A 23,264-nucleotide genomic window follows, 5' to 3' on the forward strand; every position below is an offset into this window, starting at 1 on the left:
TTTCTTGTTGATAGTGAAGCCAGGAAACACAATGATACGAAGTCATGAATCCCTCGTTTTTTTAGTGAGCGAGAGATTTGGATTGTGGCTTGAAAATAAATTTACAAGATGGGCAGTTGATTGATTAGCCTATTTCTGTCCCTACTTCGCCATTCCAACAAAAAAAGAGCGTTACTGTCATGATCTCATTTTGGCACAGTTATCAAATTTTCTCGGAGATTGAATACCTGGAAATCCCCCGAATGATGGTATAGAACTATGGAATTGTTCCCAACAAAACTTATGACGGGAAACAAAGGGAATACTATCAATACAAAAAAGCGGAGGACGTCAGTAAACTGATCATGCGACGGTTCACTTCCTGTCTTAATTTATGGAGATTCAATTGTCAAAAGGTTTGTCGCTATAGTTAGACTACCTGGAACGGTTTTTTAAATAAAGCTTCAGGATAGGATGTAGTTACTGTATTGAGATCTTCCATTTTAACCTTACAATGATTTTAGCTACCATTAACTAACTAACTAACCAACCAACCAACCAACCAACCAACCAACCAACCAACCAACCAACCAACAACCAACCAACCAACTAACTAACTAACTAACTAACTAACTAACTAACTAACTAACTAACTAACTAACTAACTAACTAACTAACTAACTAACTAACTAACTAACTAACTAACTAACTAATTACAATCGAAACCTCAGAGCTCTTTGCTCAATTGCATTTCGATTGACTTGTTATGAATCATAGCTCTACTGAATATAAAAGTTTTTAGAAATCCGTACCTGTTTTCAAATATGAAAAAAACAAAACAAAACAAAACAAAAACAAAAAACTCCGGACACAACAAGTCGAGACATACAATTGATATCAAGGTAGCTGTAAACGATACATACATGCTCAAGACTTGACTCCACTGTCTAAACTCTTCCACACTGCACTGATGCACTGTAGCTTGTTCGCGCTCACTGGTGGAACTCGTAGCATTCATGGATTGGTTATTTCTGATCTGGTGGTAACATGAAAGTAGCCCGTGGCTGTTTGGTTGCCCTGTCTCTTGAACAGAGACATTCAATCTACCAGCCTGGTTTCCAAATATGGGTGGCCTCTGTGATGAATGCTCAACACTCGTCTCCTGAATTCTGCTGTTTGTTCCATCTATATCTTCCTGTCCATTTTGACCGTCAAGAGGAGGGATTAATCCGTCGGGCAGTTCAGTACTTTCCTCAGAAGGGTCACCCAATTTGATGGTCTCTGCATCAATTCCGTTTCTAGGATGGTTCCGCCCGTTGTTTTGCCCCGCATCTGCCTGATTAAGTTGCCTTGACCCATTGAACAGTTGATCACCTCCCAACGTAGAGTCGCTAACCCCGTTGGCTTGCCCGCTGGTTTTATCAGCATCTTCCTCACTAGTCTGGCCCGGGTCAATCAACCCATTGGCGTGTGCAGCACCTTCCTCAGCTGGACGGCTCAACTCGTTGGACTGTCCAGCTCCTACCTCGGCAATGGGGGTCAACTCGTTGGTCTGTGTAGTACCTCGCTCGGGGAAGGTCAATCGGTTGGCCTGTTCACTGGTAACGAGGGCGACTGCGTTAGTCTGTCCACCAGTAGCTCCCTCAGTAGGACAGCCAAATTCGTTGATTTGTACTGTACTTTCCTCATTGGGGTGACTCAAACCGTTGACCTGCTCGGCTGTTCGGTCAGTAGCGTAGCTCAATCCATTGACCTGTCCGGCCCCTTCCACCGTAGGGTAACTCAATCCACTGGCCCCATTGATACCACTCTCCGTAAGATGGCTTGGTCTGATGGCTTGTCCTCCGTTTCCCTGTTTATAAAATAACACGTGCATCTGTTAAGTGACTATGTTTTGAGCGGTCATGATATTGGGCATCTATTGACCATGTTACGAGAGGTCACGATATTGACTAAGGCCGATTACATGCAGCATATGGTTTAATTATCAATTGGCTTCTGAAGTTACACACTTTTTATAACGAATTGAAGATACGTACCAAACGAGTAGTAATAGAATAGTAGTGTATGCAAGGTCAATAGGGAATGTACCCTTGCCTAATATTTGTGCTCACCTCGAGCTCGCCATCAACTGGACAACTTGAGTCGTTGTGCCTTCAGGAGAAAAAAAATACCGTAAACTTAATTAGGTCATATGCAACCTCATTCAAGCAACTTTTCCATTAGGTGTTACTTGTGCCATTCAAGGAGACAGTTTTTATTTTCTTTGCCTTACAAGGCCACACATATAGGAGCGCGTTTAGCCGTCTTGTTGGTATGCCAACAGTGTCATAATCCTTCATATTACGTGCCCAAATAAACACTATTATGCTGAATAACTTGGAATTTTCACTCCCAAACTTGAAGAAAAAAAATGCCTACTTTGTTTCGCCTGTCCTTTTATGCAAATAAAGAATCTCAAGTACTTGTCTCGACTGTGTTACGTTACTTGGGAAGAAGTGCCGTGACGCTCAAAACAGCGTCATTACAATTCAAGGTCATATAGACATTTTAGATGTGACATGATGTGTATTAATCAGAGATGGAACCTTTGGAGTGGAGCGTTTAGATTGAAATCCCTGATTGACACATAATCAGAGGCATTGTCTAGAATACCAAATATGGAACATAACGTGACGCTAAAGTCTAAAGCAATGTTAATGTTGCGTGTATGTTCCTTTGTAGCAGATAGAAATATCATTTGGTAAGGGAAATGTTCCGTTTCTTCTGAATAATCTCGATCGAAGTCGTTGAAACTACAAGAGATCCGTCCGTTCGGATGTTTGTGAGCCATGGTCGAACTTTATTGCACAATGTAGGAAGCAGAGCTTGCAAGTCTCGTATTATGGGATGGAGTTGCTCTTGCTTTTTAGTTGTGGTTTTGCCTTCGTTTTCTTCGCAGACCAGGATATTTCGCAGCATTCATTTCAGAACTCAATCCTTCAGTACATAAGAATTACGAAGAGGAGGAACTTTGAAGCAATCATCTGCAGCAAGTATGTACATTGTATATAGGCATATTTGTGTTATGAGTTCGACGTAACATAAAATGTCCTTTAGGTCAGTCTTCTTAGCTCTCTCCCTTGGTGATGCTAGCATCACCGACACTTAAATAGTTCAGACATCGCAATATTCTTTTACCAACTAGCCTTAATCAGGAAGAACGAAGGCCGTCAGCAATTTCACCTTTCGCTTTAGCTAACAGTGTTTACTTTGTGACGTGAGTGTAATGAGGTCACTTGAGTGCGTTTGACGTATATTAGTACACTATTTTAACGTCAGATCCTTCAACTATAAACTTTCACAAATCGTTTCCCGATACTCAGAAACTCGTCGCTTTCTCATCCAAACTAAATAAGCACGTGCAAATAATACAATAAACTAGGATAACATTTCATAAAAGACAGTGTTTGTATTTAGGTCAATTTTCCTTCCTGTGGAAAACGTTTAATTTGAAATGACTTTGAAATGAAGATGTTCTACCGTTTACAGTACATCCACACGTGTTTGCATGACTTAAAAGATCTTCACATTCGAGGCAAAATCACTAAGGAACAGTTAACAAGAATTGATTTGAAACGCATGAATGGTTTCCAGATTAAAAAGTCGGTTGTTTTTATTTAATATTTCGTATCTTTCTTACAACCGTATGATGTATTGGAATGTTTGATAACAATGCTGACGCGAGATGCTGCCTAAAAAGGTTAAAAAAGATTGGTACTGAAAATTGTTCAGGAGACGGATTTAGGAATTTTCTTTGGAACGGAATTTACCCCTCATACTCTGTCAAATTTCTTCTTATAGTGGAGAAGCAAATAAGTGAAATTATTGCGCTCAAATTGAAGCACTCCTTTTTTCGTTTCATGGCATATGCTAAGCCTTTTCAGATTTCAGATATGAATTAAATATAATATCGATTTTATTGTCATTTCAAGCGTAGCCGTGAATAGTTAAATATTGCAGCTGCTGTGTTAATATTGGCCGGTAAAACTCGCTTCCTCATTGCATCTAAGTCGTGTTGATTTCAATCGAAGATTGACTTATACAACATCTTTGTATACAAATCATTTCCATTCAGATAACGGACCGAGCCAACACTTGTGGACTGATAATATGTACTTTAGCCACTTATCTATCAGGCTACATGAGATCTACAAATACAGAATTAGAAGTACGCTATAATGGGGATGAAATACTGGGAAAAAAAATAGACGAGGGACAAATTAAAGACTACAATTATGATTTCCCACATTTTAAATTGCTTCCTTTTTCATATGATGATATTTCGGTACTCGAACATATTTTTAAGTGAATGTCGATTTGCAGTGTTAGCTCAATATGGAGAACTTACCTAACTGCCATCAGTCGTACAAATAGCGTTTTCTCTGATCTGACTCAAATGCAGCTCAGATAAAAGAAACCATTTGACTTTGAGAAACGTCTTTGAATTTAACACTGATCTAGCAAAGTAGAGTGTTTTTTTTTGTGTGTGTGTGCGAGGTTGACTTGGAACTGTTCATTTAGTTGTTGACAAAGTATCATATCTTTCCATTTCAACTAGTTGCAGTTTTTTTTTTTTGTGCAGCTGAATGTATTTGAATATAATTCATTTACTACTACAAAAACATCCAAACTGACAGCGCTAAAATACTACAACACTTCATTTAATATCCGGTTTCTTTTATATCTCTAAGTCGATCAAACGTTTCCTACAAAATATAACCTTCACATCGTTTAATTGTAGCTCATGCGCTCAAGCATTCCCTCATTTCGTTTATCCATGTTCCAATTACCATTTTCCGAAGGTAGCGCGTAAAACTTGAGGAAATATAAGTTTCCGTTCCCTACAATTTTTGGGTCCGCATTAAAAATTATGTCACACAGTTTAAACTAACTAACTAACCAAAACCAAATTTAGCCTTGATAAATTGGAAACGATGACAATATTCATTTCTTTCAGCCAAACATTTCAAACACTTCGTTCGTTCTTGCATACAGAATGGAAAGCTGTACCTTGTTTCCCGCGGTTGATGCAAGTCCTCTCTCCATTCTGAATGTGTTTCGATGGTAGACGATAACTGACTTTCATCGAAATTCATGTTTGACAATGTTCTGTCTCTGAAAGTCAAAGGTTCTTCACTTTACGAACCGCTGCAGAGTGATCTAGTTCTCAAGTTCTTGTGGTTGTGAAAGTCGGTGATTATCCAGTGACACCAATAATCAGTAAGGTCACACCAACACGTAGATAGTCTTTGTTACTCCACCAATCAAAAGAGACCTAAATTTTTGAGCTATTATTTTGTTTTTATTTTCGGCCTTTGCGTGGAATTTCATAGTCAAGCGGATGTAAGAAACGAAAATCCTGAGTGGCCGGAAGTTAGGTTAAATCGACATGGTTAGTTATCGTCTACATAACTTGTTAGAAATGATCGAAATGTCGTCCAATGCAGTCCATTGGAGTCCGCAGGAGTCGCATCGACTAATAGTTCGATTGACTTTGCAAGATGTTAATCAGAAAACAACGATTTCCTCAATAAGTGCACCACACAAGTCATCTATTGAGCTGCAATGCGAAACAAGAGCATTACCAATGTATATACCTGTTTTTTTTTAATCCATGGGGCTGAACTAAGTCTATACACAATTTTTATGCTACGTCGCCAAACGAGCACACTACTACAAAAGTTGAATGTGTGTCATAATCAGAAATGGATCCTGCGCTTCGCTGACCAAGGACATTTCAACCATTGACGTAGAACGTTCAGATTGAAATCCCTGATTGACACATGACGAGAGGTATTGTTTAGAATACCAAATATGGAACGTAACGTGACTTGCACCATCAAGCAATGTAATGTTGCGATGTTTGTTCTTTTGTAGGAGATGGAAATATTATTTGTTAACGGATATGTTCGGTTTCTTCTTAAAAACCTCGATCGAAATCGTTGAAACGACAAAAGATTCATCGTTCGGATGTTTGTGACTCATGCTCGAATTATAAACTTCACTGAAGTGAAAGAACTGATTCGCGCATTTGGCTTTGGTTCTTAGGAATTTGCTTCAACATGTCGGAATCACATGTACACAAGTGGACAATCATATTGATGAATGACGCCGTGGTTTGTTATAGGGGTTGGATTTTTGAAAAACTGTGTGAATCTACTGAATGGAGATGCATATATGCTCGCATTTCTTATCGACAGTTAAGTTAGTCTGCGAAATTGCCATTTCAGAGCTTGCAAGCTTCGTATTATGTGATGGCAGAATTGCCTTTTCCTTGTGGTTTTGGGGTTTTGCCTTCGTCTCTTTCCCGGACCAGGGTGTTTTCGCAACATTTATTGAAGAACTCAATGCTTCTGTACATAATATAGAGGAGGAACTTTGAAGCAATCATCTGCAGCAAGTATGTACATTTTATATTCATATTGTTTTATGAGTCCGACGTAACATGAAATGCCCTTTTGCTTTTTTTAGTTCGCTCCCTTGGTGATACCAACATCACCGACATTTAAATAGTTCAGACATAGCAATATTCTTTTACCAACTAGCCTTAATCAGGCACAGCGAAGTCCGTTAGCTATTTCACCTTGGCTAATAGTGTTTACTTTGTGAGTGTGACGAGGTCACTGGAGTGCGTTTGAAAAATATTACAACACTATTTTAAACGTCAGATCCTTCCACTATAAAGTTTCAAAAATTATCTCCCGATAATCGGAAACTTGTTTGTTTGTTTGTTTGTTTTTTTTAATCCAGACTGAATAAGCATGTGCAATACACTAAACTAGCAAAACTTTATCATTAGGGACATTGATTGTATTTCGTTCCATTTTCCTTGGTGCGGAAAATATGCAATCTTAAATTAATTTTGGATAAAGATTTTTCTAAAGCTTGCACTATATTTAGACGTGTTTTGTTGAATTAAAATATCTTTAAATTCAAGACAAAATCACTGAATAATAGTCAACAGTATCCAATTTAAAACGAACGAATGTTGTTCAAATTTAAGAATGTTTATTTTTGTCAGTTAAGCTCTCATGCCTGTCCGAAGTTAAGACGTATCATCACAGTATTGAGAATTTTAGATAAAAATACTGACACGACATGCTGCCCGAAAAAATGTAAAAAAAGAAATTACCTATGAAAATGTTTGATAACCACAAGGAAGAAGACGGATTTGGGAGATGTTTTACAAAGGAATTCACCCCTAACTTCACTGTCAAATTCCTACCACTATTGAAAGAAAATACACAAATTGTGAAATAATCATTCTCAAACTGAAGTACTCCTTCTCTCATACCAAGGCACGTACTCAGTCTTTTCAGAGGTAAATTGAAATAGATTTATTATCATAAAGTAGCATTAATGGTTGTATATAATAACAGCTATTCTAATTTTAGCTGGTAAAGCTCGCTTCTTCATAGTCGTGTTGATTTCAAGTGAAGATTATCTCGTACTGATCACACTGTATACAAATCATTTTCTTTTTTCCATTTAAGCGACAGCTGCAACACTTTTTGGCATTGATAATTTTTTTGGTAGCTACTTATCTATCAGGTCACCATGAGATCTCTAGCTACTGGCTTCAGTTAAACGTTTTCATTCTGTAAATATAGAATTAGAAACCGACGCTACTAATACGGCAAAAAACACTGGATAAATTGTCGGAGGGACAAATTAAAAACAACAATTACAGCTCTCCACAAATTTAGATGCTCCATTTCCCATTTCCTCGAACATATTTTCTTTGAACTGAATGTCGATTTGCAGACTACCTAAACATCGAAAATTTCAGTCCTTAACTTGTCAAGCATCTATGCAAGTATTAAAGCTCAGCGGCACTCGATACAAATAGCGTGCTTATGCTGATGTGACTGAAATGAAGCCTGAAGTCTGGACGAAACAAGGTAAAGGCTAAAGAAAATCATTTAACTTCGAGAAACGTCAAATAACTTTGCAATTGATTTGCAATTCCAATAATTGGACTGAATCCACTGACCAAATGAATTGCACATTGTTTCGGTTACTAAATCACAAGTTTCATTTCTTCAAAATAAAAGAGCTAAAGTACCAGAACAATTCATTTGATTGTGGGGGTTTATATTTCTAGGTGGATCAAACGTTTCTTACAAAATATAACCATTACCTCGATAATTCTTACTATTAAGTTAATTCGTCGATTTGTTGACATTTGAAAACTGGGAAAGCGCACAGTAGATCGTTAAACTCGGAGAATATATGATTCTGTGCTCTATCATTTTTAAATCTAAATCTATCCTTGAGTTACTGGAAACGACGATAATATTTACACTTATCCCAACCAAACTTTTCAAAAACCTTCAGTCGATTATACTGGTGGACAAGTTGTACCTTATTTCCTGCGGTGGATCCAAGTCCTCTCTCGACGGTGAAAGTCGTGCGTCGGAAAATGATAATTGACTTCTATCGAAATTCATGTTTTATCGGGCGGTATGTTCTGGGTCTGAAAGTCAAAGGCTCTTTACTTTCTTACTCTTTACTCATGGGGTTTTGTGTCTTAGTAAGTCGCGCCGCTGAATGGGCTGTGGTTATTCACATACTGCGGCTATTTTAAGATGATAGCGCAGGAACGTCTCTACTGCCAATCAAAAAAGAGCTTTACCACTTCCGGTAGACAAACGCGTTGTGGTTTCTTGGGTCGTGATTTTGTACGGTTCAGTGCATTGCACTAACGTCATACGTCAGTAAATTTCTCGTGACTCAGACAAACAATGACTAACGAGTTCAGTTTTGCTTCGATCTTTGACGGTTCTTACAGACGATTATGGCGTTCCTGGCTCTGTATTTGAAAAAGAACCGCAGGAATATACTGTGGAGGAGCTGAAACGGTGGTTAAAGTACTGGATTGAAATTAAGTGGTAAATGCGAAGAGCTTGTGGAACGTGTTAAAGACTGCATAAATAGTGGGAATTACCATACTCTTCATCCGAGCATTTGATGACGCAAAAGTACTTAGAGAAATTTGCGAGTTACCTGAATTGAAAAGTTTCTGTTCTTCGAAAAAGGCAAGCGTCAACTTGTCATGTCGTCAACTTGTCAGTAACCCAATCTTTGAAAAATCATATCTCTCAACATATTAATCGTATAAAAATAAAAAAAACTATGGTTATAAAGCTTTAACGCACTAATGGAATAGCCTCCATTGCCGAAGACTCACTTGATTATATATTCGCGCGTGAAGCCCTATGTGTTTGTTTCTTAATTCGCGCTACATGAGACCTCGCATTGCAATTGAATCTTTAAAAATATCATCTCTCTGGCTAGGATTGTCGAAAAATCATGATTCTTGCACGAAAATAAAAGTAAGGAAGTGTAAGTTTATTCATAGAAATTAAGAATGGCGATGCACAAGAAACATTTCTATTCACGAAATTGGTTCCAACTCGTGTTTTCACTTTTCGCCGTCACTCGCATAATTTGATTACATATACATGCATCTTGAACTTTGAAAATTCATAATTCGATTTACATTAATTCTAGAACGGTAGTTAGATACTTTTTGAAAAGTTTATTTATTGGAATTTTTGATAATTGCTAAGCGATGTAAATTTTTTCTTCGAAAAATGCAAGCGAGTTTTCTGCGAGTTCAGCTCTTGTGAAAATATGCAAGTGCCCTCAACATGTAACCAACCTTTGAAAATTCATATCTCTTGAGAAACTAATCATATGAAAATAAGAAAATCATCTTTATAAAGTTTATTTATCTCACTAATCGAATACCTATGGCCGAAAAATCATAAGATTGTTTTCTCGTCGTCAATTCGAATGCGCGTGAATCGATGTGAAGCACTAGGAATTTGTTGAGTAATCCGCGCAACATGAGATCTTGCAGGCGACATCTTTAAAAAATCATATATCTTGCTGGGCTTGTCCTTAAAGCATGATTCTCGCAAGACAATTAAGGTAAAGAATTGTACTATTGATATGCGCAAGAAGTGTTTCTGTTCAAGAAATTGATTTGAGCTTCGGTCATCCGGTTGCCGGTTTAGAGTTCGCGCCGTCACGCGCGTAAATTCGATTTCATAAATCTTCAAGACTTCAACTTTGAAAATTCATAGTTGGCTTTCTATAAATCCTAAGACGGTAGTTTTATACATTTCTATACTTCATTTTTATAATTCATTTATTGTAGTTTTCGAAAATTCCTAACCGATGTCAATAGTAACGTTTCGAAAAATGCAAGCACTTTCGTTTCTCTATTACTGCCCTAGCACATACATTTTGCCGATGACCGGATCGAAATGTTTGTCTGAGTCTATTCGGGGGGGACTCAGTGTTAGAATGGTTAAATGAAGATACTTTTTACAGTTCGCAAGAGAGCACAATTTTGAAAGTTTGTTTACTGTTTGTCTTAATACTGTGTCAGCCTGATTAATAAAGCTTTGACATTTATAGTCCCAAAAAAAAAAAAAAAAAAAAGAATTTTTATGAATCGGTAAACCCATCGTCCTCTGAGTCATTAATTTTATTTTAGCCGATAAAAGCATAAGGACTATAAGTATTTTATACTATGGTATAGATAAACTGAAACAACATTTAACGCGTACGGACTAGATGAAATGATTTATTTGAAGTTTGTGCAATCAACGTTTTGCATCTATTAAAAACTAAGTTGAATATTGAAGACAGCAAAATATTAGTCTTTTTAATGCATCCTTAATGATGCAGAAGTCTAGTCTTTCAATTAAAGACTTGTTAAGAGCTCATTGCGATAATTATGACGTAAAAACGAAAGCCAATAAAACTATTTCGTCACTGCAAAGGGAAATCGCATCATTATATATGATCTCAAAATAAAAATACTAAGCGAAGAAATTACAGCTTGATAGATTGCAACTTTAATGGTCTATAAGAATGCATTTTCATTAAACATATGTTGATTTTAGATACTGATTACATTTGAATCATCGCCGTGAAGTTGGGTGCTTTAAATAGCTATGTACTGAAAGCGAGAGCCGTTTCTCTAGGATATTAATCTGCGCACAACATTAAGTTCCTAATGTTATGGTTTTATTTATTTGCATGCTCTGTGCTTCATTGCTTGTGAGTTATTTGTTATGTCTTGGGAAGGTAATTATTTCAATTAACTTTACTTTCAAACTGACCATCAGCAAAAGACAACTTAAAAGGAAATGGCGAGTTAATCTGTATGGAGCTAAATTCTGGAAACTCATAATTTCGATATATTAATTTTTGTAACAAAAGTTCTTTGTCGACATGCGCGTATCCAGATCGGTCCCCACCGTTTTACGGCAAATAGTCAGATTTATGACTATTAATGGATAGTTTTAGAAAAAAAATCCCATGTTTAAGTATGGAAAATGCCTGTCAAGACAAGTTGAATTGAAACTCAGGGATGACAAACTCGAGGCGAAGCATGTCCACGGATCCTCTAGAACTTTGCGCCTTCGGTACTCGCATTATCGGAAAACGGTCACATTTTTTTTCTTGGATTCGCGCCTGTTTGAGGTATTACTGTAATGTACTCTGAATAGGTGATCTAAATAAACGAAAAGAAAATTAGCAGATCTGCACCTCTATCAGCCATAGGAACAATATAATGAGGCATTCGTTATGTGACAGGAAAGACAAACTAGACTCGTAGTTCATGAGAGTGGACTCGTGTGTGTCTGAATAAGAAGATAGACTACAATACGGATGGATGAGTTTTCTTTCGACAATTGATTGAAGAGACATAGTAAAAGCTGTATTTTTATATGACATGACAGCTTTCTATCCTATACCGCTCAAAATCCGCCATTTGAATTTCCTCGACCATGACACAACCATAACACAAAAAATTCTGTTATAAATAGCCGATATAAGTGACTCTCTTGTTGATAATTACTATTTTTTTTAATGGCATTTCAGATCCGGGGCGGAATTGAGCAGGTGCATTTTGATGACTTTGATGACTGATTGATCACTGTTCATCGGACATCGGACATCAGACATCTAGTCCTGTAAATATATACCAACTATTTGGACGGATGCCAATATTTTGCTCGGGAAATTTGTAATCGAACTCCTGTTACGAATCTTTCAGTAGACTCTGGTGATGCTCAACTCGAATTTTTCCTTTCTACGGGTAACCACGAGGGGTAGTTTGCTCTATCGATAATAAAAGAATCCCAGGTTGGAGACAACAGTTATTTTGAACTAGAGCGACGGGGCAGTCAAACCATGTTTTGTCCTGCCTTTTGTAACTCGAGAAGAGCTATTCAGTGATTCTTGATTTCTCAAGTGGTTTCAATAAAGTGCAATAAAACCGTGTGTTTACTATACTTAGTCCCTGTCAATAGAAATGTATACAACTGCAAATAAAGCGTTTCAAAAAAATTGTTCTTAGTTGTATTTTTATCTGAGTTGTTTTTTGTTATATATAGGGTTTTGACCAGGCTTGTTCGGTCTAGATGGCTGGATGCCAACCACGTTTTTTGTTAAAAAAGAAAAAAAAAAAAAAAAAAAAAAATGAGGCCAATCTCAAGAATTCTTGACCGACCAACCTTCAGCAGTATGCAGGATATTTGTCCCATAAACCTAGTTTAATCGTCTTAACTCCCATGAGTCTTGTGTAGCTCAGTGGTAGAGCATCCAAACTAGTAGTCGGTAGGTCTTACATATAGGTTCAACTCCTGATAGGAGCACTCGGAATTTCTTTTTTTCCGAGTATGCCTGTGTCACTTTCAAGAATAATACTTTTCCACAAGCTAAGATTCGTTGTACCAAGCACAATTGCTGGGAAATACAGAACATGTAAATGAAGATCCTCCTGTAGCATCAAAAGTTATGCCATTAAAGTTATCAATGTTTTCCTCCACTATCTTTGGATGCAAGATTTTTGGTTCAATGGTGTCATATATTCTGCTCTATTCGTCTCCATCTGTAGCATATTATTAAGCCTAAAACGTATTATTAAAAATAACTTACCTACAACGTTATATGCATGTTAACTTTAGGCCTGTTCCAGATGCTACTCCACTCATGTGCCAAACCTGATCAAAGAAGTTTTACTCTGGAGTAGCTTGGGAGTGACGACTGATGCAGACGGCATACGGTACTTTCTGCAGCACCTAATTTGCCAAACCTTGCAAAAAAGAATAAACAATTTTCACTGATACACAAAATCAGGAATTATGTACAAAGATATGGCTGATCTGGTTCAGTCATTGCTAAAATGTCATACAAAAGGAGAAACTAAACTAATCTTCTTTGACCTGTTTTTATTATTTTAACCTTACGTTCTACATATTTCGTCAGAAGATCAGGTAAAACAGACTTGTGCCAACATAATTCTCCCTAAATTGAGCACAAAACCTAGCAAACTGAAAGAAGTGAAAAAACAAAAAAAAAAAAAAAAACACGAGACTCGCGAGTCTTACTAAGTGGCAGTCACGTTTGTCCTGATTTGATGGTTAAAACTTCATCTGTGACTAGTCACAGTATGGGGCTTTGAATGAATCACAAGCACCATTAAAAAATGGGTAATTTACATGTATCATGTATGAATATTTTTAAAGTTCAGCACATAAGAGGAGCGATGTCTGAATCAGCTGCCATACTGAACTAATTCAGATGCCACTCTTTTGCCAGATGTAATTCGTCAATTAGGTTCGGCAACTGAGTGGACTGGTGTCTGTAAAAGGCCTAAACCACCAGGGTCCAGTTGTTCATAGTATCCCTCGCAGCCATTGTGTGTCTTGCCATGCAACGGTCCTCCCTACAAACGGCTGCTCACATTCAAACCACATTCCTTTTCCATTATTTGTTTTTTGGGGTCTATTGAAGGAGCCAATCATGCCACTCTTTTGCCAGATGTAATTCGTCAATTAAGTTCGGCAACTGAGTGGACTGGTGTCTGTAAAAGGCCTAAACCACCAGGGTCCAGTTGTTCATAGTATCCCTCGCAGCCATTGTGTGTCTTGTCATGCAACGGTCCTCCCCACAAACGGCTGCTCACATTCAAACCACATTCCTTTTCCATTGTTTGTTTTTTGGGGTCTATTGAAGGAGCCAATCATGTATCAGCGAAGCGAGAATAACGTTAGTTTTCATCCGAAAAAAAGACAACGGGACAACAATGACAAACGAGAGATAACAATGAACCACGATAAACAAACATCCTGCAATCTTCCTGCAGCAAGATACCTGAGCAAATCACAAGTAATAAGAGATACACGGATCCTGTGTCTCCACAGATAACATTTATTTAGCACTACCTGAAATCTTGCAGTTAATCCTAGCGGATAAACCTAATCAAATGTCCTGGCTAGCATATCAAAAACTAATCCTAATGGCTCAGAATGCATATGATCAGTAAAAAAAAAAAAAAACCTCCATAATATTTCAGTATATTTGAAAATTCCCCCTGATGATCACGACAAACACCATTAAGCAGAGTGGTCGCATCACATTTTGATCAAAAGGGGAGAATCTCTTATACAGAAAGAAAATCACATTAAGACTAGCTTGTAAAAGCAAAACTGAAAAGGCTTTTATCAACACAATGGACACACAGTGGGAGTCGCACAGGTATGTCAGCCCCATTTTAACGTGATTCTTATCAAATTATCTGACGATAAAACTTGGGCTATGATTGGGCGAGTCATCAAGAGATAATTTGGCGTGAGGCACTTCCAGAAAATGGAACTGTAGCTGCGATTGGCTAAAATCGGGAAAGGAATGTGGTTCGAATGTGAGCAGCTGTTTACGGGGAGGAGCGTTGTGTGAAGAGACACAGAACGGCTGCGAGGGAGACTAGGTTGTTCAAGGAGCGGATAACTTTTTTCCAGCGGATAAAATGTATTGGTTGGAGCGCATTTTATCTTTTTGATAGCGGTTTATCCACTGGATGGCTATAGAGTACAGGTAATCCACTCATTGAAAAACCCGGGCCAGTATTGCAACAGGGGCACAGCCCACAAAAGTCTCCTGAGAGCTCCTGCTCCATTAAGAATGGTTAGAGACTAATATTACTAAAATATAGAATATTAATACTCACAACATGAATATACGGCTGGGAAACGGTTGCTTTGTTTACCATTTTCGACCCAAAATGAGGCTGTCTCCATTAGGTCCCAAGGCTGCCAAGGGCACTTTCCCTCCAGAATTATATACTCAGTGGATCAATAACAATCTACAGTCGTGACGCCATTTCTCACGTCTTCCTTTAAAATTAGGCTATGTTCCGCGTTTACTGATCGATCAGTTTGTATGTAGTTTTGGTAAATCCTTCGGTTTCCTTATCAGTAACCCATCCAGCTCCATTTCGCTCTATCTGGGGATCTTAGGGAAAATGTTCGAAAGGTAGCACGCCTTATGGCGGCTTTCTACTGTTGCAGAGCCGGCCAGCCTTTTCGCGGCCTGCCAACGCATTTGCCTCTGTTTTCTGTCACTTCCAAAAGCAGAAAGCAGTGATCTCCATTGAAATACATTTTTGTTCACCATCTTAAATGCACTGGTGCGAGTAACCTCGTCCTGAAGACGACTTTCTCCCTTTTTTGCAAATGCAGGAATGGAATAGTGGAATGAAACCAACAAAAATAGAGACACGTTTGCAAGTACTTCACACTTGACACTTGATCATTATTTCTAGAAGAAAAAGTTCCCAAGAGGAAGTAGAAAACCTCTTAATACCGCAAAGAAAACAGATCTACAGGCCATCATTTGGGCATGTCAAAAGGTAAAGCAAACTCATTTATACACGGTTAGATTTAAAGCTAGAAGCTTGTAGGGCCGTCTGATCAAACAAATATGTGATGTTATTATTCAACACATTGTGACACTGCCCAAATATGGTCATTGCAAGCTCAATATATGTCGTCCGCACTCAACAGATATCCTGCGAAATACGTAGTTTTCGTACGTCCGGGAGAAAAATGGCAGGCAGAGCGCTTTCAAAAAGTAACGATCTCGCAAGAACACCAAACTATAAATAACGCTGTTTTATACTGAACACAACAAAGACAACCAAGTTTGCTGTTAAGAATTGTAATGGTCAGTACAAAATCTTTTACTGGTTACCTTTCTATTTATGAACTGGCAAATTAAGCTTACAGTTAAGCTGCTGGTTCAGCAAAAACGTTAAAGTATTGTTTTCGCTACACTTTTGGGTTGCCCCGTATTCTAGGGCTCAGAAATTACAAACAGTACATGTATTTCCTTAGATTGGTTCTCGCAACCGTTAAACAGAGATTTTGACTCGTCTTGAAGAGATGGAGAAAACCACCTGAGAAAATCCGAGCTCACACTGAAGTGCCTGGAGAAAGTTTGGCTTTCTGTCGGACAAAAAGATCAACGGAACTCGTGCAAAGTAATTGTTCTCAGAAACATCAGATCTAGAGCCGCTTGAAAAACCGTTCAAATTCATAAAAGATCCAGAGTTCTTGCAAGCATTGACAAGGCACTAGATGCGTTTGTCAAAACAATGAGGAAAGATCGTGAAATTGCTTGCGTAGTAAACAAAGAAACGCTCACCCGAGAAATCGTTGAAAAGCATTTCCAGTCTTTCATTCCGCCCCAGCTGACACAACAAATCCTTCGCAGCTTCAAAATACTGCTTGGCTTTAGCTTTTGGTGCTAGAAATTTGTAGAAAATCTTGCCGGAGCGATTGGCGCACAAGACGAGTACTCAATTTTTTAATGTCCAGCTTGATGCAAAACGCTCTCGATTTCATTCAAACTTGAGCAAAGCTGCCACCTTTCATTCATGCCTGTCCGCACGCGGGAAAATGTTACAAGTTTCTTTCTTTTTTTTTTTTTGACAAATAAAGTTCAGCTTTTCTGCTATAAATGTGTGCCTTGTTATTAATGTGCTGAATAATAAAACAATTATCCTGCTCAATCTTGCGGAATATCCCCTGATTTTAGGCAACTCGGCCTACGGCCTCGTCGGCTAAGTATCAGGCGATATTCCGCGCGATTTCGCAGGAAAATTTGTAACTATTACTATCCCAGGATAAAGTTTTACTAGTCCAGAACAATGCATTACTTCCCATATTGCTAAGCAGTGGTTTACCATTTTCTTTGAAGAAAAGAAATTGCGAGTATCACATTACTTGGGCTGAATGGTAACCTCATGAGTAGATATATATATATATTTAGGTTCCTTCGGACACCATCTGCTATAAGACTGAAAATACATCTACCCTGAGTACTGACAATGAGTCTGCTCGAATCTTGCGGTGTACGGGGTTTTCGTTCAAAGTTGCCAACAAAAAAAACAACAGGTTGCGTAGTCTCGATTTTTCTTTCCTCTCTCAATCGCATCTACGTCTTTCTGAATCTCGGGTCCACGAAAACTGCTTAAAGTTTCGTCGACAGCCTTTTCAAAACCGCAGGTTGACACGTATTCAATAAAAAAATGATAGAGACCATTTTTTCAGTCAAATGAAATTATGTAGCACTTACGGTGAACTAGTTATGAGTCTGTTCTCTCCGGCTTTACTCGGCATGCCTTGCGTTATAGACGCTTGTAAAATAAACTCTCCTTCACACGCCTTTATTTTGTGTGCCCTCTTTGAAGGCAAGACGAGGGCGCTATGCTCTTAATTTTTACCTTTGGCTTCAAATAGACTCTTGATCACATGACTCAATAATATTCACTTGAGAGAACTGTTATTTAAATAGCACGATTTCAAGTGCGTCTCAACGGAAGCAGAGCCCAATGCGTACAAGCGATGTATTTTCTCCTTAAATAGCGCACAACGTTGTGGTCAGTGAATGTCTAAAGAAGGGAGTAGGGGTGTGGGGGTGGCTCAGGCAACCCTTACCACTCGGTGGCCATGTTGAGTCTCGGTAGAATAAAAGCTTTCATTTCGTACGACAATCCTCGGTCAGACGCGAATTCAGTGCGAGAATTGCTGTGCATAAACAAAACTTTTTATTATTCCGAGGCTCAACATGGCTGCCGCATGGTAAAGGTCTTTAACAAACCGTGAGGGCTCTGAGGAATGTAATGGAAACAGTCCTATACACGTATCATTATTCCACGATGGCGCGCCGTTGGATATGAGATGATAGACAGTCAACGATTTTCGTAGCACCGAGTTGGCTATAATCATCTCATATCCAACAACCGTGAGTGGAATAATTGTTTAATCTAAAATAAATCAAGCTGTCGCTGCTATCTCTTTGCAAGAATGAACAACCAGCAGCCAATTAATGGTCACTATTCCTCGGGCATGGTATAATTAACAATCATTCACCAAAGTGAAGGTGAATAGTTAACAATTATTCCATGAGCGCGCGCTGGATATGAGATGGTAAATAGCCAACAAGGCGCAAAGCGCCGAGTTGGCTATAACCAATCTCATATCCAACAAGCGCGAATGGAATAGTTGTTTATTAAATTCTCCGCGTTTGGGTATTGCTGTTGAAGTTTAGTGAATTTTATTTTAAGTAAAAATTTCTTTCAAATTAAAACGACCGGATGTTGAGGCGACCTCCGACCAAAGTGCGCGAAACTTAATGATCACATGACACGCGCAGCGCTTTGCAAACGGAGTTGAATGAAAAATTGAAAGCGAAGAAAATCGGACACAGTCGGACATCTCAAATTCAAGAAACGTTTAAATGTACGAGTTACCATCTTTCTGAGAAGAGCATTCAATTGCTTTTGAAGTTCCAGCTCATCGAGAAGCGTAATAGTTGTGCACATTTGAGCAAATGTTTTGCTGTGTGGTGCCGAGAGAAGGAAGTGATCAAGGAAGGCTTTTTTTACGCTGAACTGAATTCCTGGCGGACGATTTAAAACACTTAAGGCGAGTCCAAGTGTACGAGGTACAACCTCACTGAGACAAGCATTCAGTGCAAGTTTTTAAACTTCAAGCTTATCGAGAAGCGTTAGAGCTGTGCACGTTTGTGCAAATGTTTTGCTGAGTAGTGCCGAGCGACGGAAACGAACATTGTTGCCGCCGCTGGTACGGATTTCATATATAGATGAACTTTTGTAACTGGAGTCCTCGTAAATTCGTAGAAAAAACATAAAGGCAGGCACTAAGCTCTTCTTGAGAAATTTCTTTGATCGGTTTTAACCTCTTACCGCCAGGATTTGCAAGCCATCCTGAAATTTTTGAAGGTAACTGGTTGTTATTGTTGTTGTTGTTATTAAGTTTATGTGATCTAAATCGTAAAATCGAGCAATTTTTCTAATTTTAAAGGAAACTTCAGGGATACGTACCATTAAATAGTGTCATACCGAACGTTGCGGCTTTTATTGTTGCTATATTGAGATGGCATTGTTTGGTATTTCTTCCTTTTCTTTTTTTCTACATTTTTGCGAAGAAACTTTCGCTTCCCGCCGAGAAAAAATTTAGCTTAGCGACACCTGGGGCATTCGTTTCCATATAAGGTCAAACTACGGTATATGAGTTGATTTAGTGAACCAATCAGGACGCTAGAAATGCAATATCCGAGGCTTAGAATTTAATAATGATGAATATTTACTGAGCTGCGAAGCGGCGAGGTAAATATACATCACATTCACCAACACTGAGCTGAATAATTGTTTGAGGTGAATAATTGTTTTAGTATAGCCAAGAGAGGATCAAGGGATACCCCTTAATTGATCCTCTCTTGGTATAGCTGAATAAGAAATGGATAAAAAATCACTGTATTTTTGACAAAATACCAAAAATGGTGGGAAATTTTAAAATCTCGCGCGCCGCGCGGTAAGCGATATCTTATTGTAGAAAGTTCCGTCTCGCTTTCTTGCGGACAAATAAAACTTCTGGAGTTCCTACGTGTCTTTTCTTCGATTGTTGTGTGAAATTTGTCCTGTTGTTGAAACCATACTGCAAAACATTAGATGTTTCAATTATAGTGCTTGGCAGTTTTCGTAAACAATAGTCTTTTCTTTTTATATTTCGCCTTAGAATATGAGGTTTAAAAGATTAAATAACTTACCATGTAATGCCGTCAAACCAAAATTCCTTGCAATTTTTGTATTTTTTTGTAATGGCCATCTCTTTTATCAAAATATTGCCCTCTTAAGTGACCGTGGCGCAACGGGAAGCCATCTTGTTTCTCTTCGGCTGCTCGGAGGTGAAGAGTACTTGGCTAATCACTTCTAAGCTAGCCAATCAGCACGCACGTTAAGGACTATTCATTTAATAATAATAATAATAATAATAATAATAATAATAATAATAATAATAATAATAATATTAATAATAAAGAAGTTTAATTCCATCATCATCGCAGTTAATCTGAATTACAATGTGGTTACAATTGTACAACTATAAGAATTACATACTGTTAATCAATCAATGAGGGACTGGGTTACAATAAGTTTCATATCAAAATTACAAATAAATTCATACTTATGCAAGTTAAAAATTGGGTATAAAATCTAAAAATCTAAAGATCGTTGAAAGCTAAAATAGTGCTTGGGAAAAAACTATGGCGCAATCTTTCTGTCCAGCATTTAATTAATGTATGTTTATTAGCGCTTCTCGTTTGATAGTGATGCATGTGCTCTCTCGTTACTGGAAGATGTTTAACAAGAGGTCCTCCTCTTGAGATCTTTTCAAGAGTTTTAACACAAAGTTCACTACGTCGTTCGTCTAATGTTCTTAAATTTAGGAAATGAAGAGCTTCTGAGTAGGAAAGCGCGGGAACTATGATTTTGAACGCACGTTTCTGTATGCATTCTAACTCTTGTGAGAGGTAGGAGGGAAGAGTGTGGTGCCATACTACACAGCAATATTCTAGTAAGGATCGTATCAGGGCGGAATAGATAGAAATTAGATCATTAATCTCAACGCCCCCTCGACGGAGTACTCGGAGTATATGAAGGCGTTTAGAAGCCTTGGTGACAATAGATTCAATGTGATTATTCCATTTTAAATTATTCTGAATGACCAGACCAAGTACTTTATGCGAGGTTACAAGCTCTAATTGTTGATCATCGATCTTCAAATGAGGGAGTTCTATGGGATCCTTTAGGAAGCAAATCCGCAAAAAAACTTGTGTGGTATATACTAATAGTAATACATACCATGGCCGCTAAAACAATCAAATCCCTGGAATTGCATTATATATTGCAATGACCCATTTTTTTTTAATAATAATGGTTATTTGATAAATATTGCTCTGCGATGGAAAAAATCTATTCCTTTTTATGACCAAATGATGACTGAAAACGAAGTGCCATTGTTTAAGTAGATGGGTGAGCCCCAGAAATTGACCGTTAGTAGGAAGGAGAAAGGTTCAAGGCGTCTTACAAAGGCAGATTTTGTTCTTGAGTCAAAATGATAGTTCAAAAAAGTATAGTAGCAAAAAATACAAGCTTTACTAAAAAATGAATGGCAATAGTAAAGACAATAGATTTTCTTTCTCCAACACAAAGTTAGCATATCTACTTTACACATAAATGCTCCACAAAAGTTCCTTTTCGCCTGGTATACCGGCATTGTAAAAGCGTTTAACCTATGCATATTTGTGGCTAAACATATTTTTACTACACTGTAAAATTGAAAAGACTTTAATGGTTACTAAGGTGGCATGCATTGAAATTTCGTATATTCGTATGGAATAATTAATCGTCTTTTACAGGTCATTCAATGTTAATACTGTTATCGCCCCTACTGCAGTGGAAGTAGTTAAGAGAGGGCGTTGGCCGTAGTTGAGCCTCTAGCCTCCAAACTCAATCCCTCTTCTCCGCCTTCAAAGTCAAAGTTATAGTGTTAAAGGCTAATCATTAAGGGCGTAGAAAAGGTTAGGAACTTTAATGAACCTGTCCACTGTCTACTGTTTCTAAAGTAACAAAAAAGAAAAAATAGATGAATCAATTTTTTTTTTGTTTTTTTTTGTAAAACTCCGAACTGCATGAGAAGTAATCTTTAGGCTACTTAACGTCTTATCCTATCACTCGATACCAAAAACATGCACGTATAACCCGATGCTGTTCGTACCTTAAGAGTACATTACACGTTTGTGGACTAAGCATTGTTTTAATAGTTAACGTGGAGAAATCGGATTGTATTGGATACTTCTGTAGTATCAAAGTAGTTACCAGCAGCTAACAGCGCGATTTACAAATTTCATCTCGAACTTGTCATTTGCAATTGCGAATATAAGCACACATAGTCACATTAATTATGCTGAAAACTCGATTTTCAAGAACAATTTATCATTCTTTACATACTGAGGGCGAAAGAAGACCTCGATAGGTGCAAACTTCACAAAGCCACATCCAGTACGGCGAATGGTGTCATCAGGCTTCTGGAATGCCAACAGGTTCGGCTTGGCTTGCACTAATTGACTGATGTGGTTCCTGTCACTGCTCTGATCTAGGACTGAAAGCGTGATTATTCCAGGAAAAGGCCAATCCAAAAGATCGTCGTATTCACCTTTCATCAGGTGAACAAAAACCGCCACATGTGAGCCCCATCCGTTGTCCACACCGTTGGGGTACAATCTAATGCCGACTTTCCATTCGTAGGTATCTGTAAAAACGGCCTGACTTAAGATTGGTGTTGCAAACTGTCGATGCTGATGGATTTCACTGATTTCAAAAATGAAGTAGGTACTGTTTACATTTCCTTTGCACCTGGTTGCCTTCTGTGGATTGGACCTGAGAATGAAATAATTAATAGTTAGGTGTTAACCATATATCTCTGCCAAACGCCCCTTCAGTGTACAAACACTAAGAGCAGCTTTGCGTCTGAACGGCTTATCAAATTTCCATTTTCTTTCGCTATTGTTGCAAGACAGGGAAGTCAGGAAACACAATGATACAAGGTCATGAATCCCTTTGCTCGTTTCTTAGTGAGCCGATAGATTTCGATTGTGGCTTAAAAATAAATTTACAAGATGGACTGTCACAGTTGATTGATTAGTCTATTTGTGTCCCTATATCGCCATTGTAACTGAAAAATCGTTACTGTCATGATCTCATTTTGGCACAGCTATCCAATTTTCTTGGAGATTGAATACCTGGAAATCCCACAAATGATGGTATATAACTATGGACTATGGAATTGTTCTCAACAAAATTTATGACAGGAAACAAAGGGAATACTATCAATACAAAAACGCAGATGACGTCAGTAAACTGATCATGCGATGGCTCACTTCCTGTCTTAATTTATGTCGATTCAATTGTCAAAAGGTTTGTCGCTATAGTTAAACTACCTGGAACGGTATTTTTTTTAAATAAAGCTTCAGGATAGGAGGTAATTACTGTATTGAAGTCTTCCATTTTAACC

The 23,264-nt window shown here is 38.0% G+C and overlaps 2 protein-coding genes and 1 long non-coding RNA gene across 9 annotated transcripts in view; 1 reads left to right on the forward strand and 2 right to left on the reverse strand.

Moving 5' to 3' along the window:
* The window catches only part of LOC146464258 (uncharacterized), a 41,612-nt gene that overhangs the window by 1,300 nt on the left and 17,048 nt on the right, over nucleotides 1-23,264 (reverse strand). Inside the window, exons 1-4 of one of the 5 annotated variants that reach the window (XM_085130025.1) lie at nucleotides 2,568-2,812; nucleotides 2,094-2,133; nucleotides 1,655-1,831; nucleotides 903-1,603 (exon numbers count right to left, since the gene is read on the reverse strand). In XM_085130025.1, the coding sequence (XP_084986151.1) occupies nucleotides 903-1,603; nucleotides 1,655-1,831; nucleotides 2,094-2,133; nucleotides 2,568-2,812 (1,163 nt within the window). Of the gene's footprint in view, nucleotides 1-902; nucleotides 1,832-2,093; nucleotides 2,134-2,567; nucleotides 2,813-5,031; nucleotides 5,194-11,798; nucleotides 11,833-23,264 lie in introns of those variants that run through there. The other 4 variants (XM_085130029.1, XM_085130026.1, XM_085130024.1 and 1 more) reach the window with 4 other exon arrangements.
* LOC146464259 (uncharacterized) lies at nucleotides 2,751-6,905 on the forward strand. 2 transcript variants are annotated; one of them, XR_014868554.1, is made up of 3 exons: nucleotides 2,751-2,803; nucleotides 2,921-3,014; nucleotides 5,899-6,905. It is a non-coding gene; the product is annotated as an uncharacterized LOC146464259 (long non-coding RNA). The 2 variants fall into 2 exon arrangements; XR_014868553.1 differs by lacking the exon at nucleotides 2,751-2,803 and having other exon boundaries at nucleotides 2,877-3,014.
* LOC146464260 (uncharacterized) overlaps nucleotides 21,313-23,264 on the reverse strand; it is an 81,861-nt gene continuing 79,909 nt past the window's right edge. For both annotated transcript variants that reach the window (XM_085130031.1, XM_085130030.1), the window contains exon 4: nucleotides 21,313-22,630. In XM_085130031.1, the coding sequence (XP_084986157.1) occupies nucleotides 22,153-22,630 (478 nt within the window). In that variant the 3' untranslated portion in view covers nucleotides 21,313-22,152. The remainder of the gene's footprint in view (nucleotides 22,631-23,264) is intronic.

Source organism: Pavona decussata, unplaced genomic scaffold (assembly GCF_977016875.1).
Source record: "Pavona decussata unplaced genomic scaffold, jaPavDecu1.1 SCAFFOLD_166, whole genome shotgun sequence".
NCBI classification, from domain to species: Eukaryota; Metazoa; Cnidaria; class Anthozoa; order Scleractinia; family Agariciidae; genus Pavona; species Pavona decussata.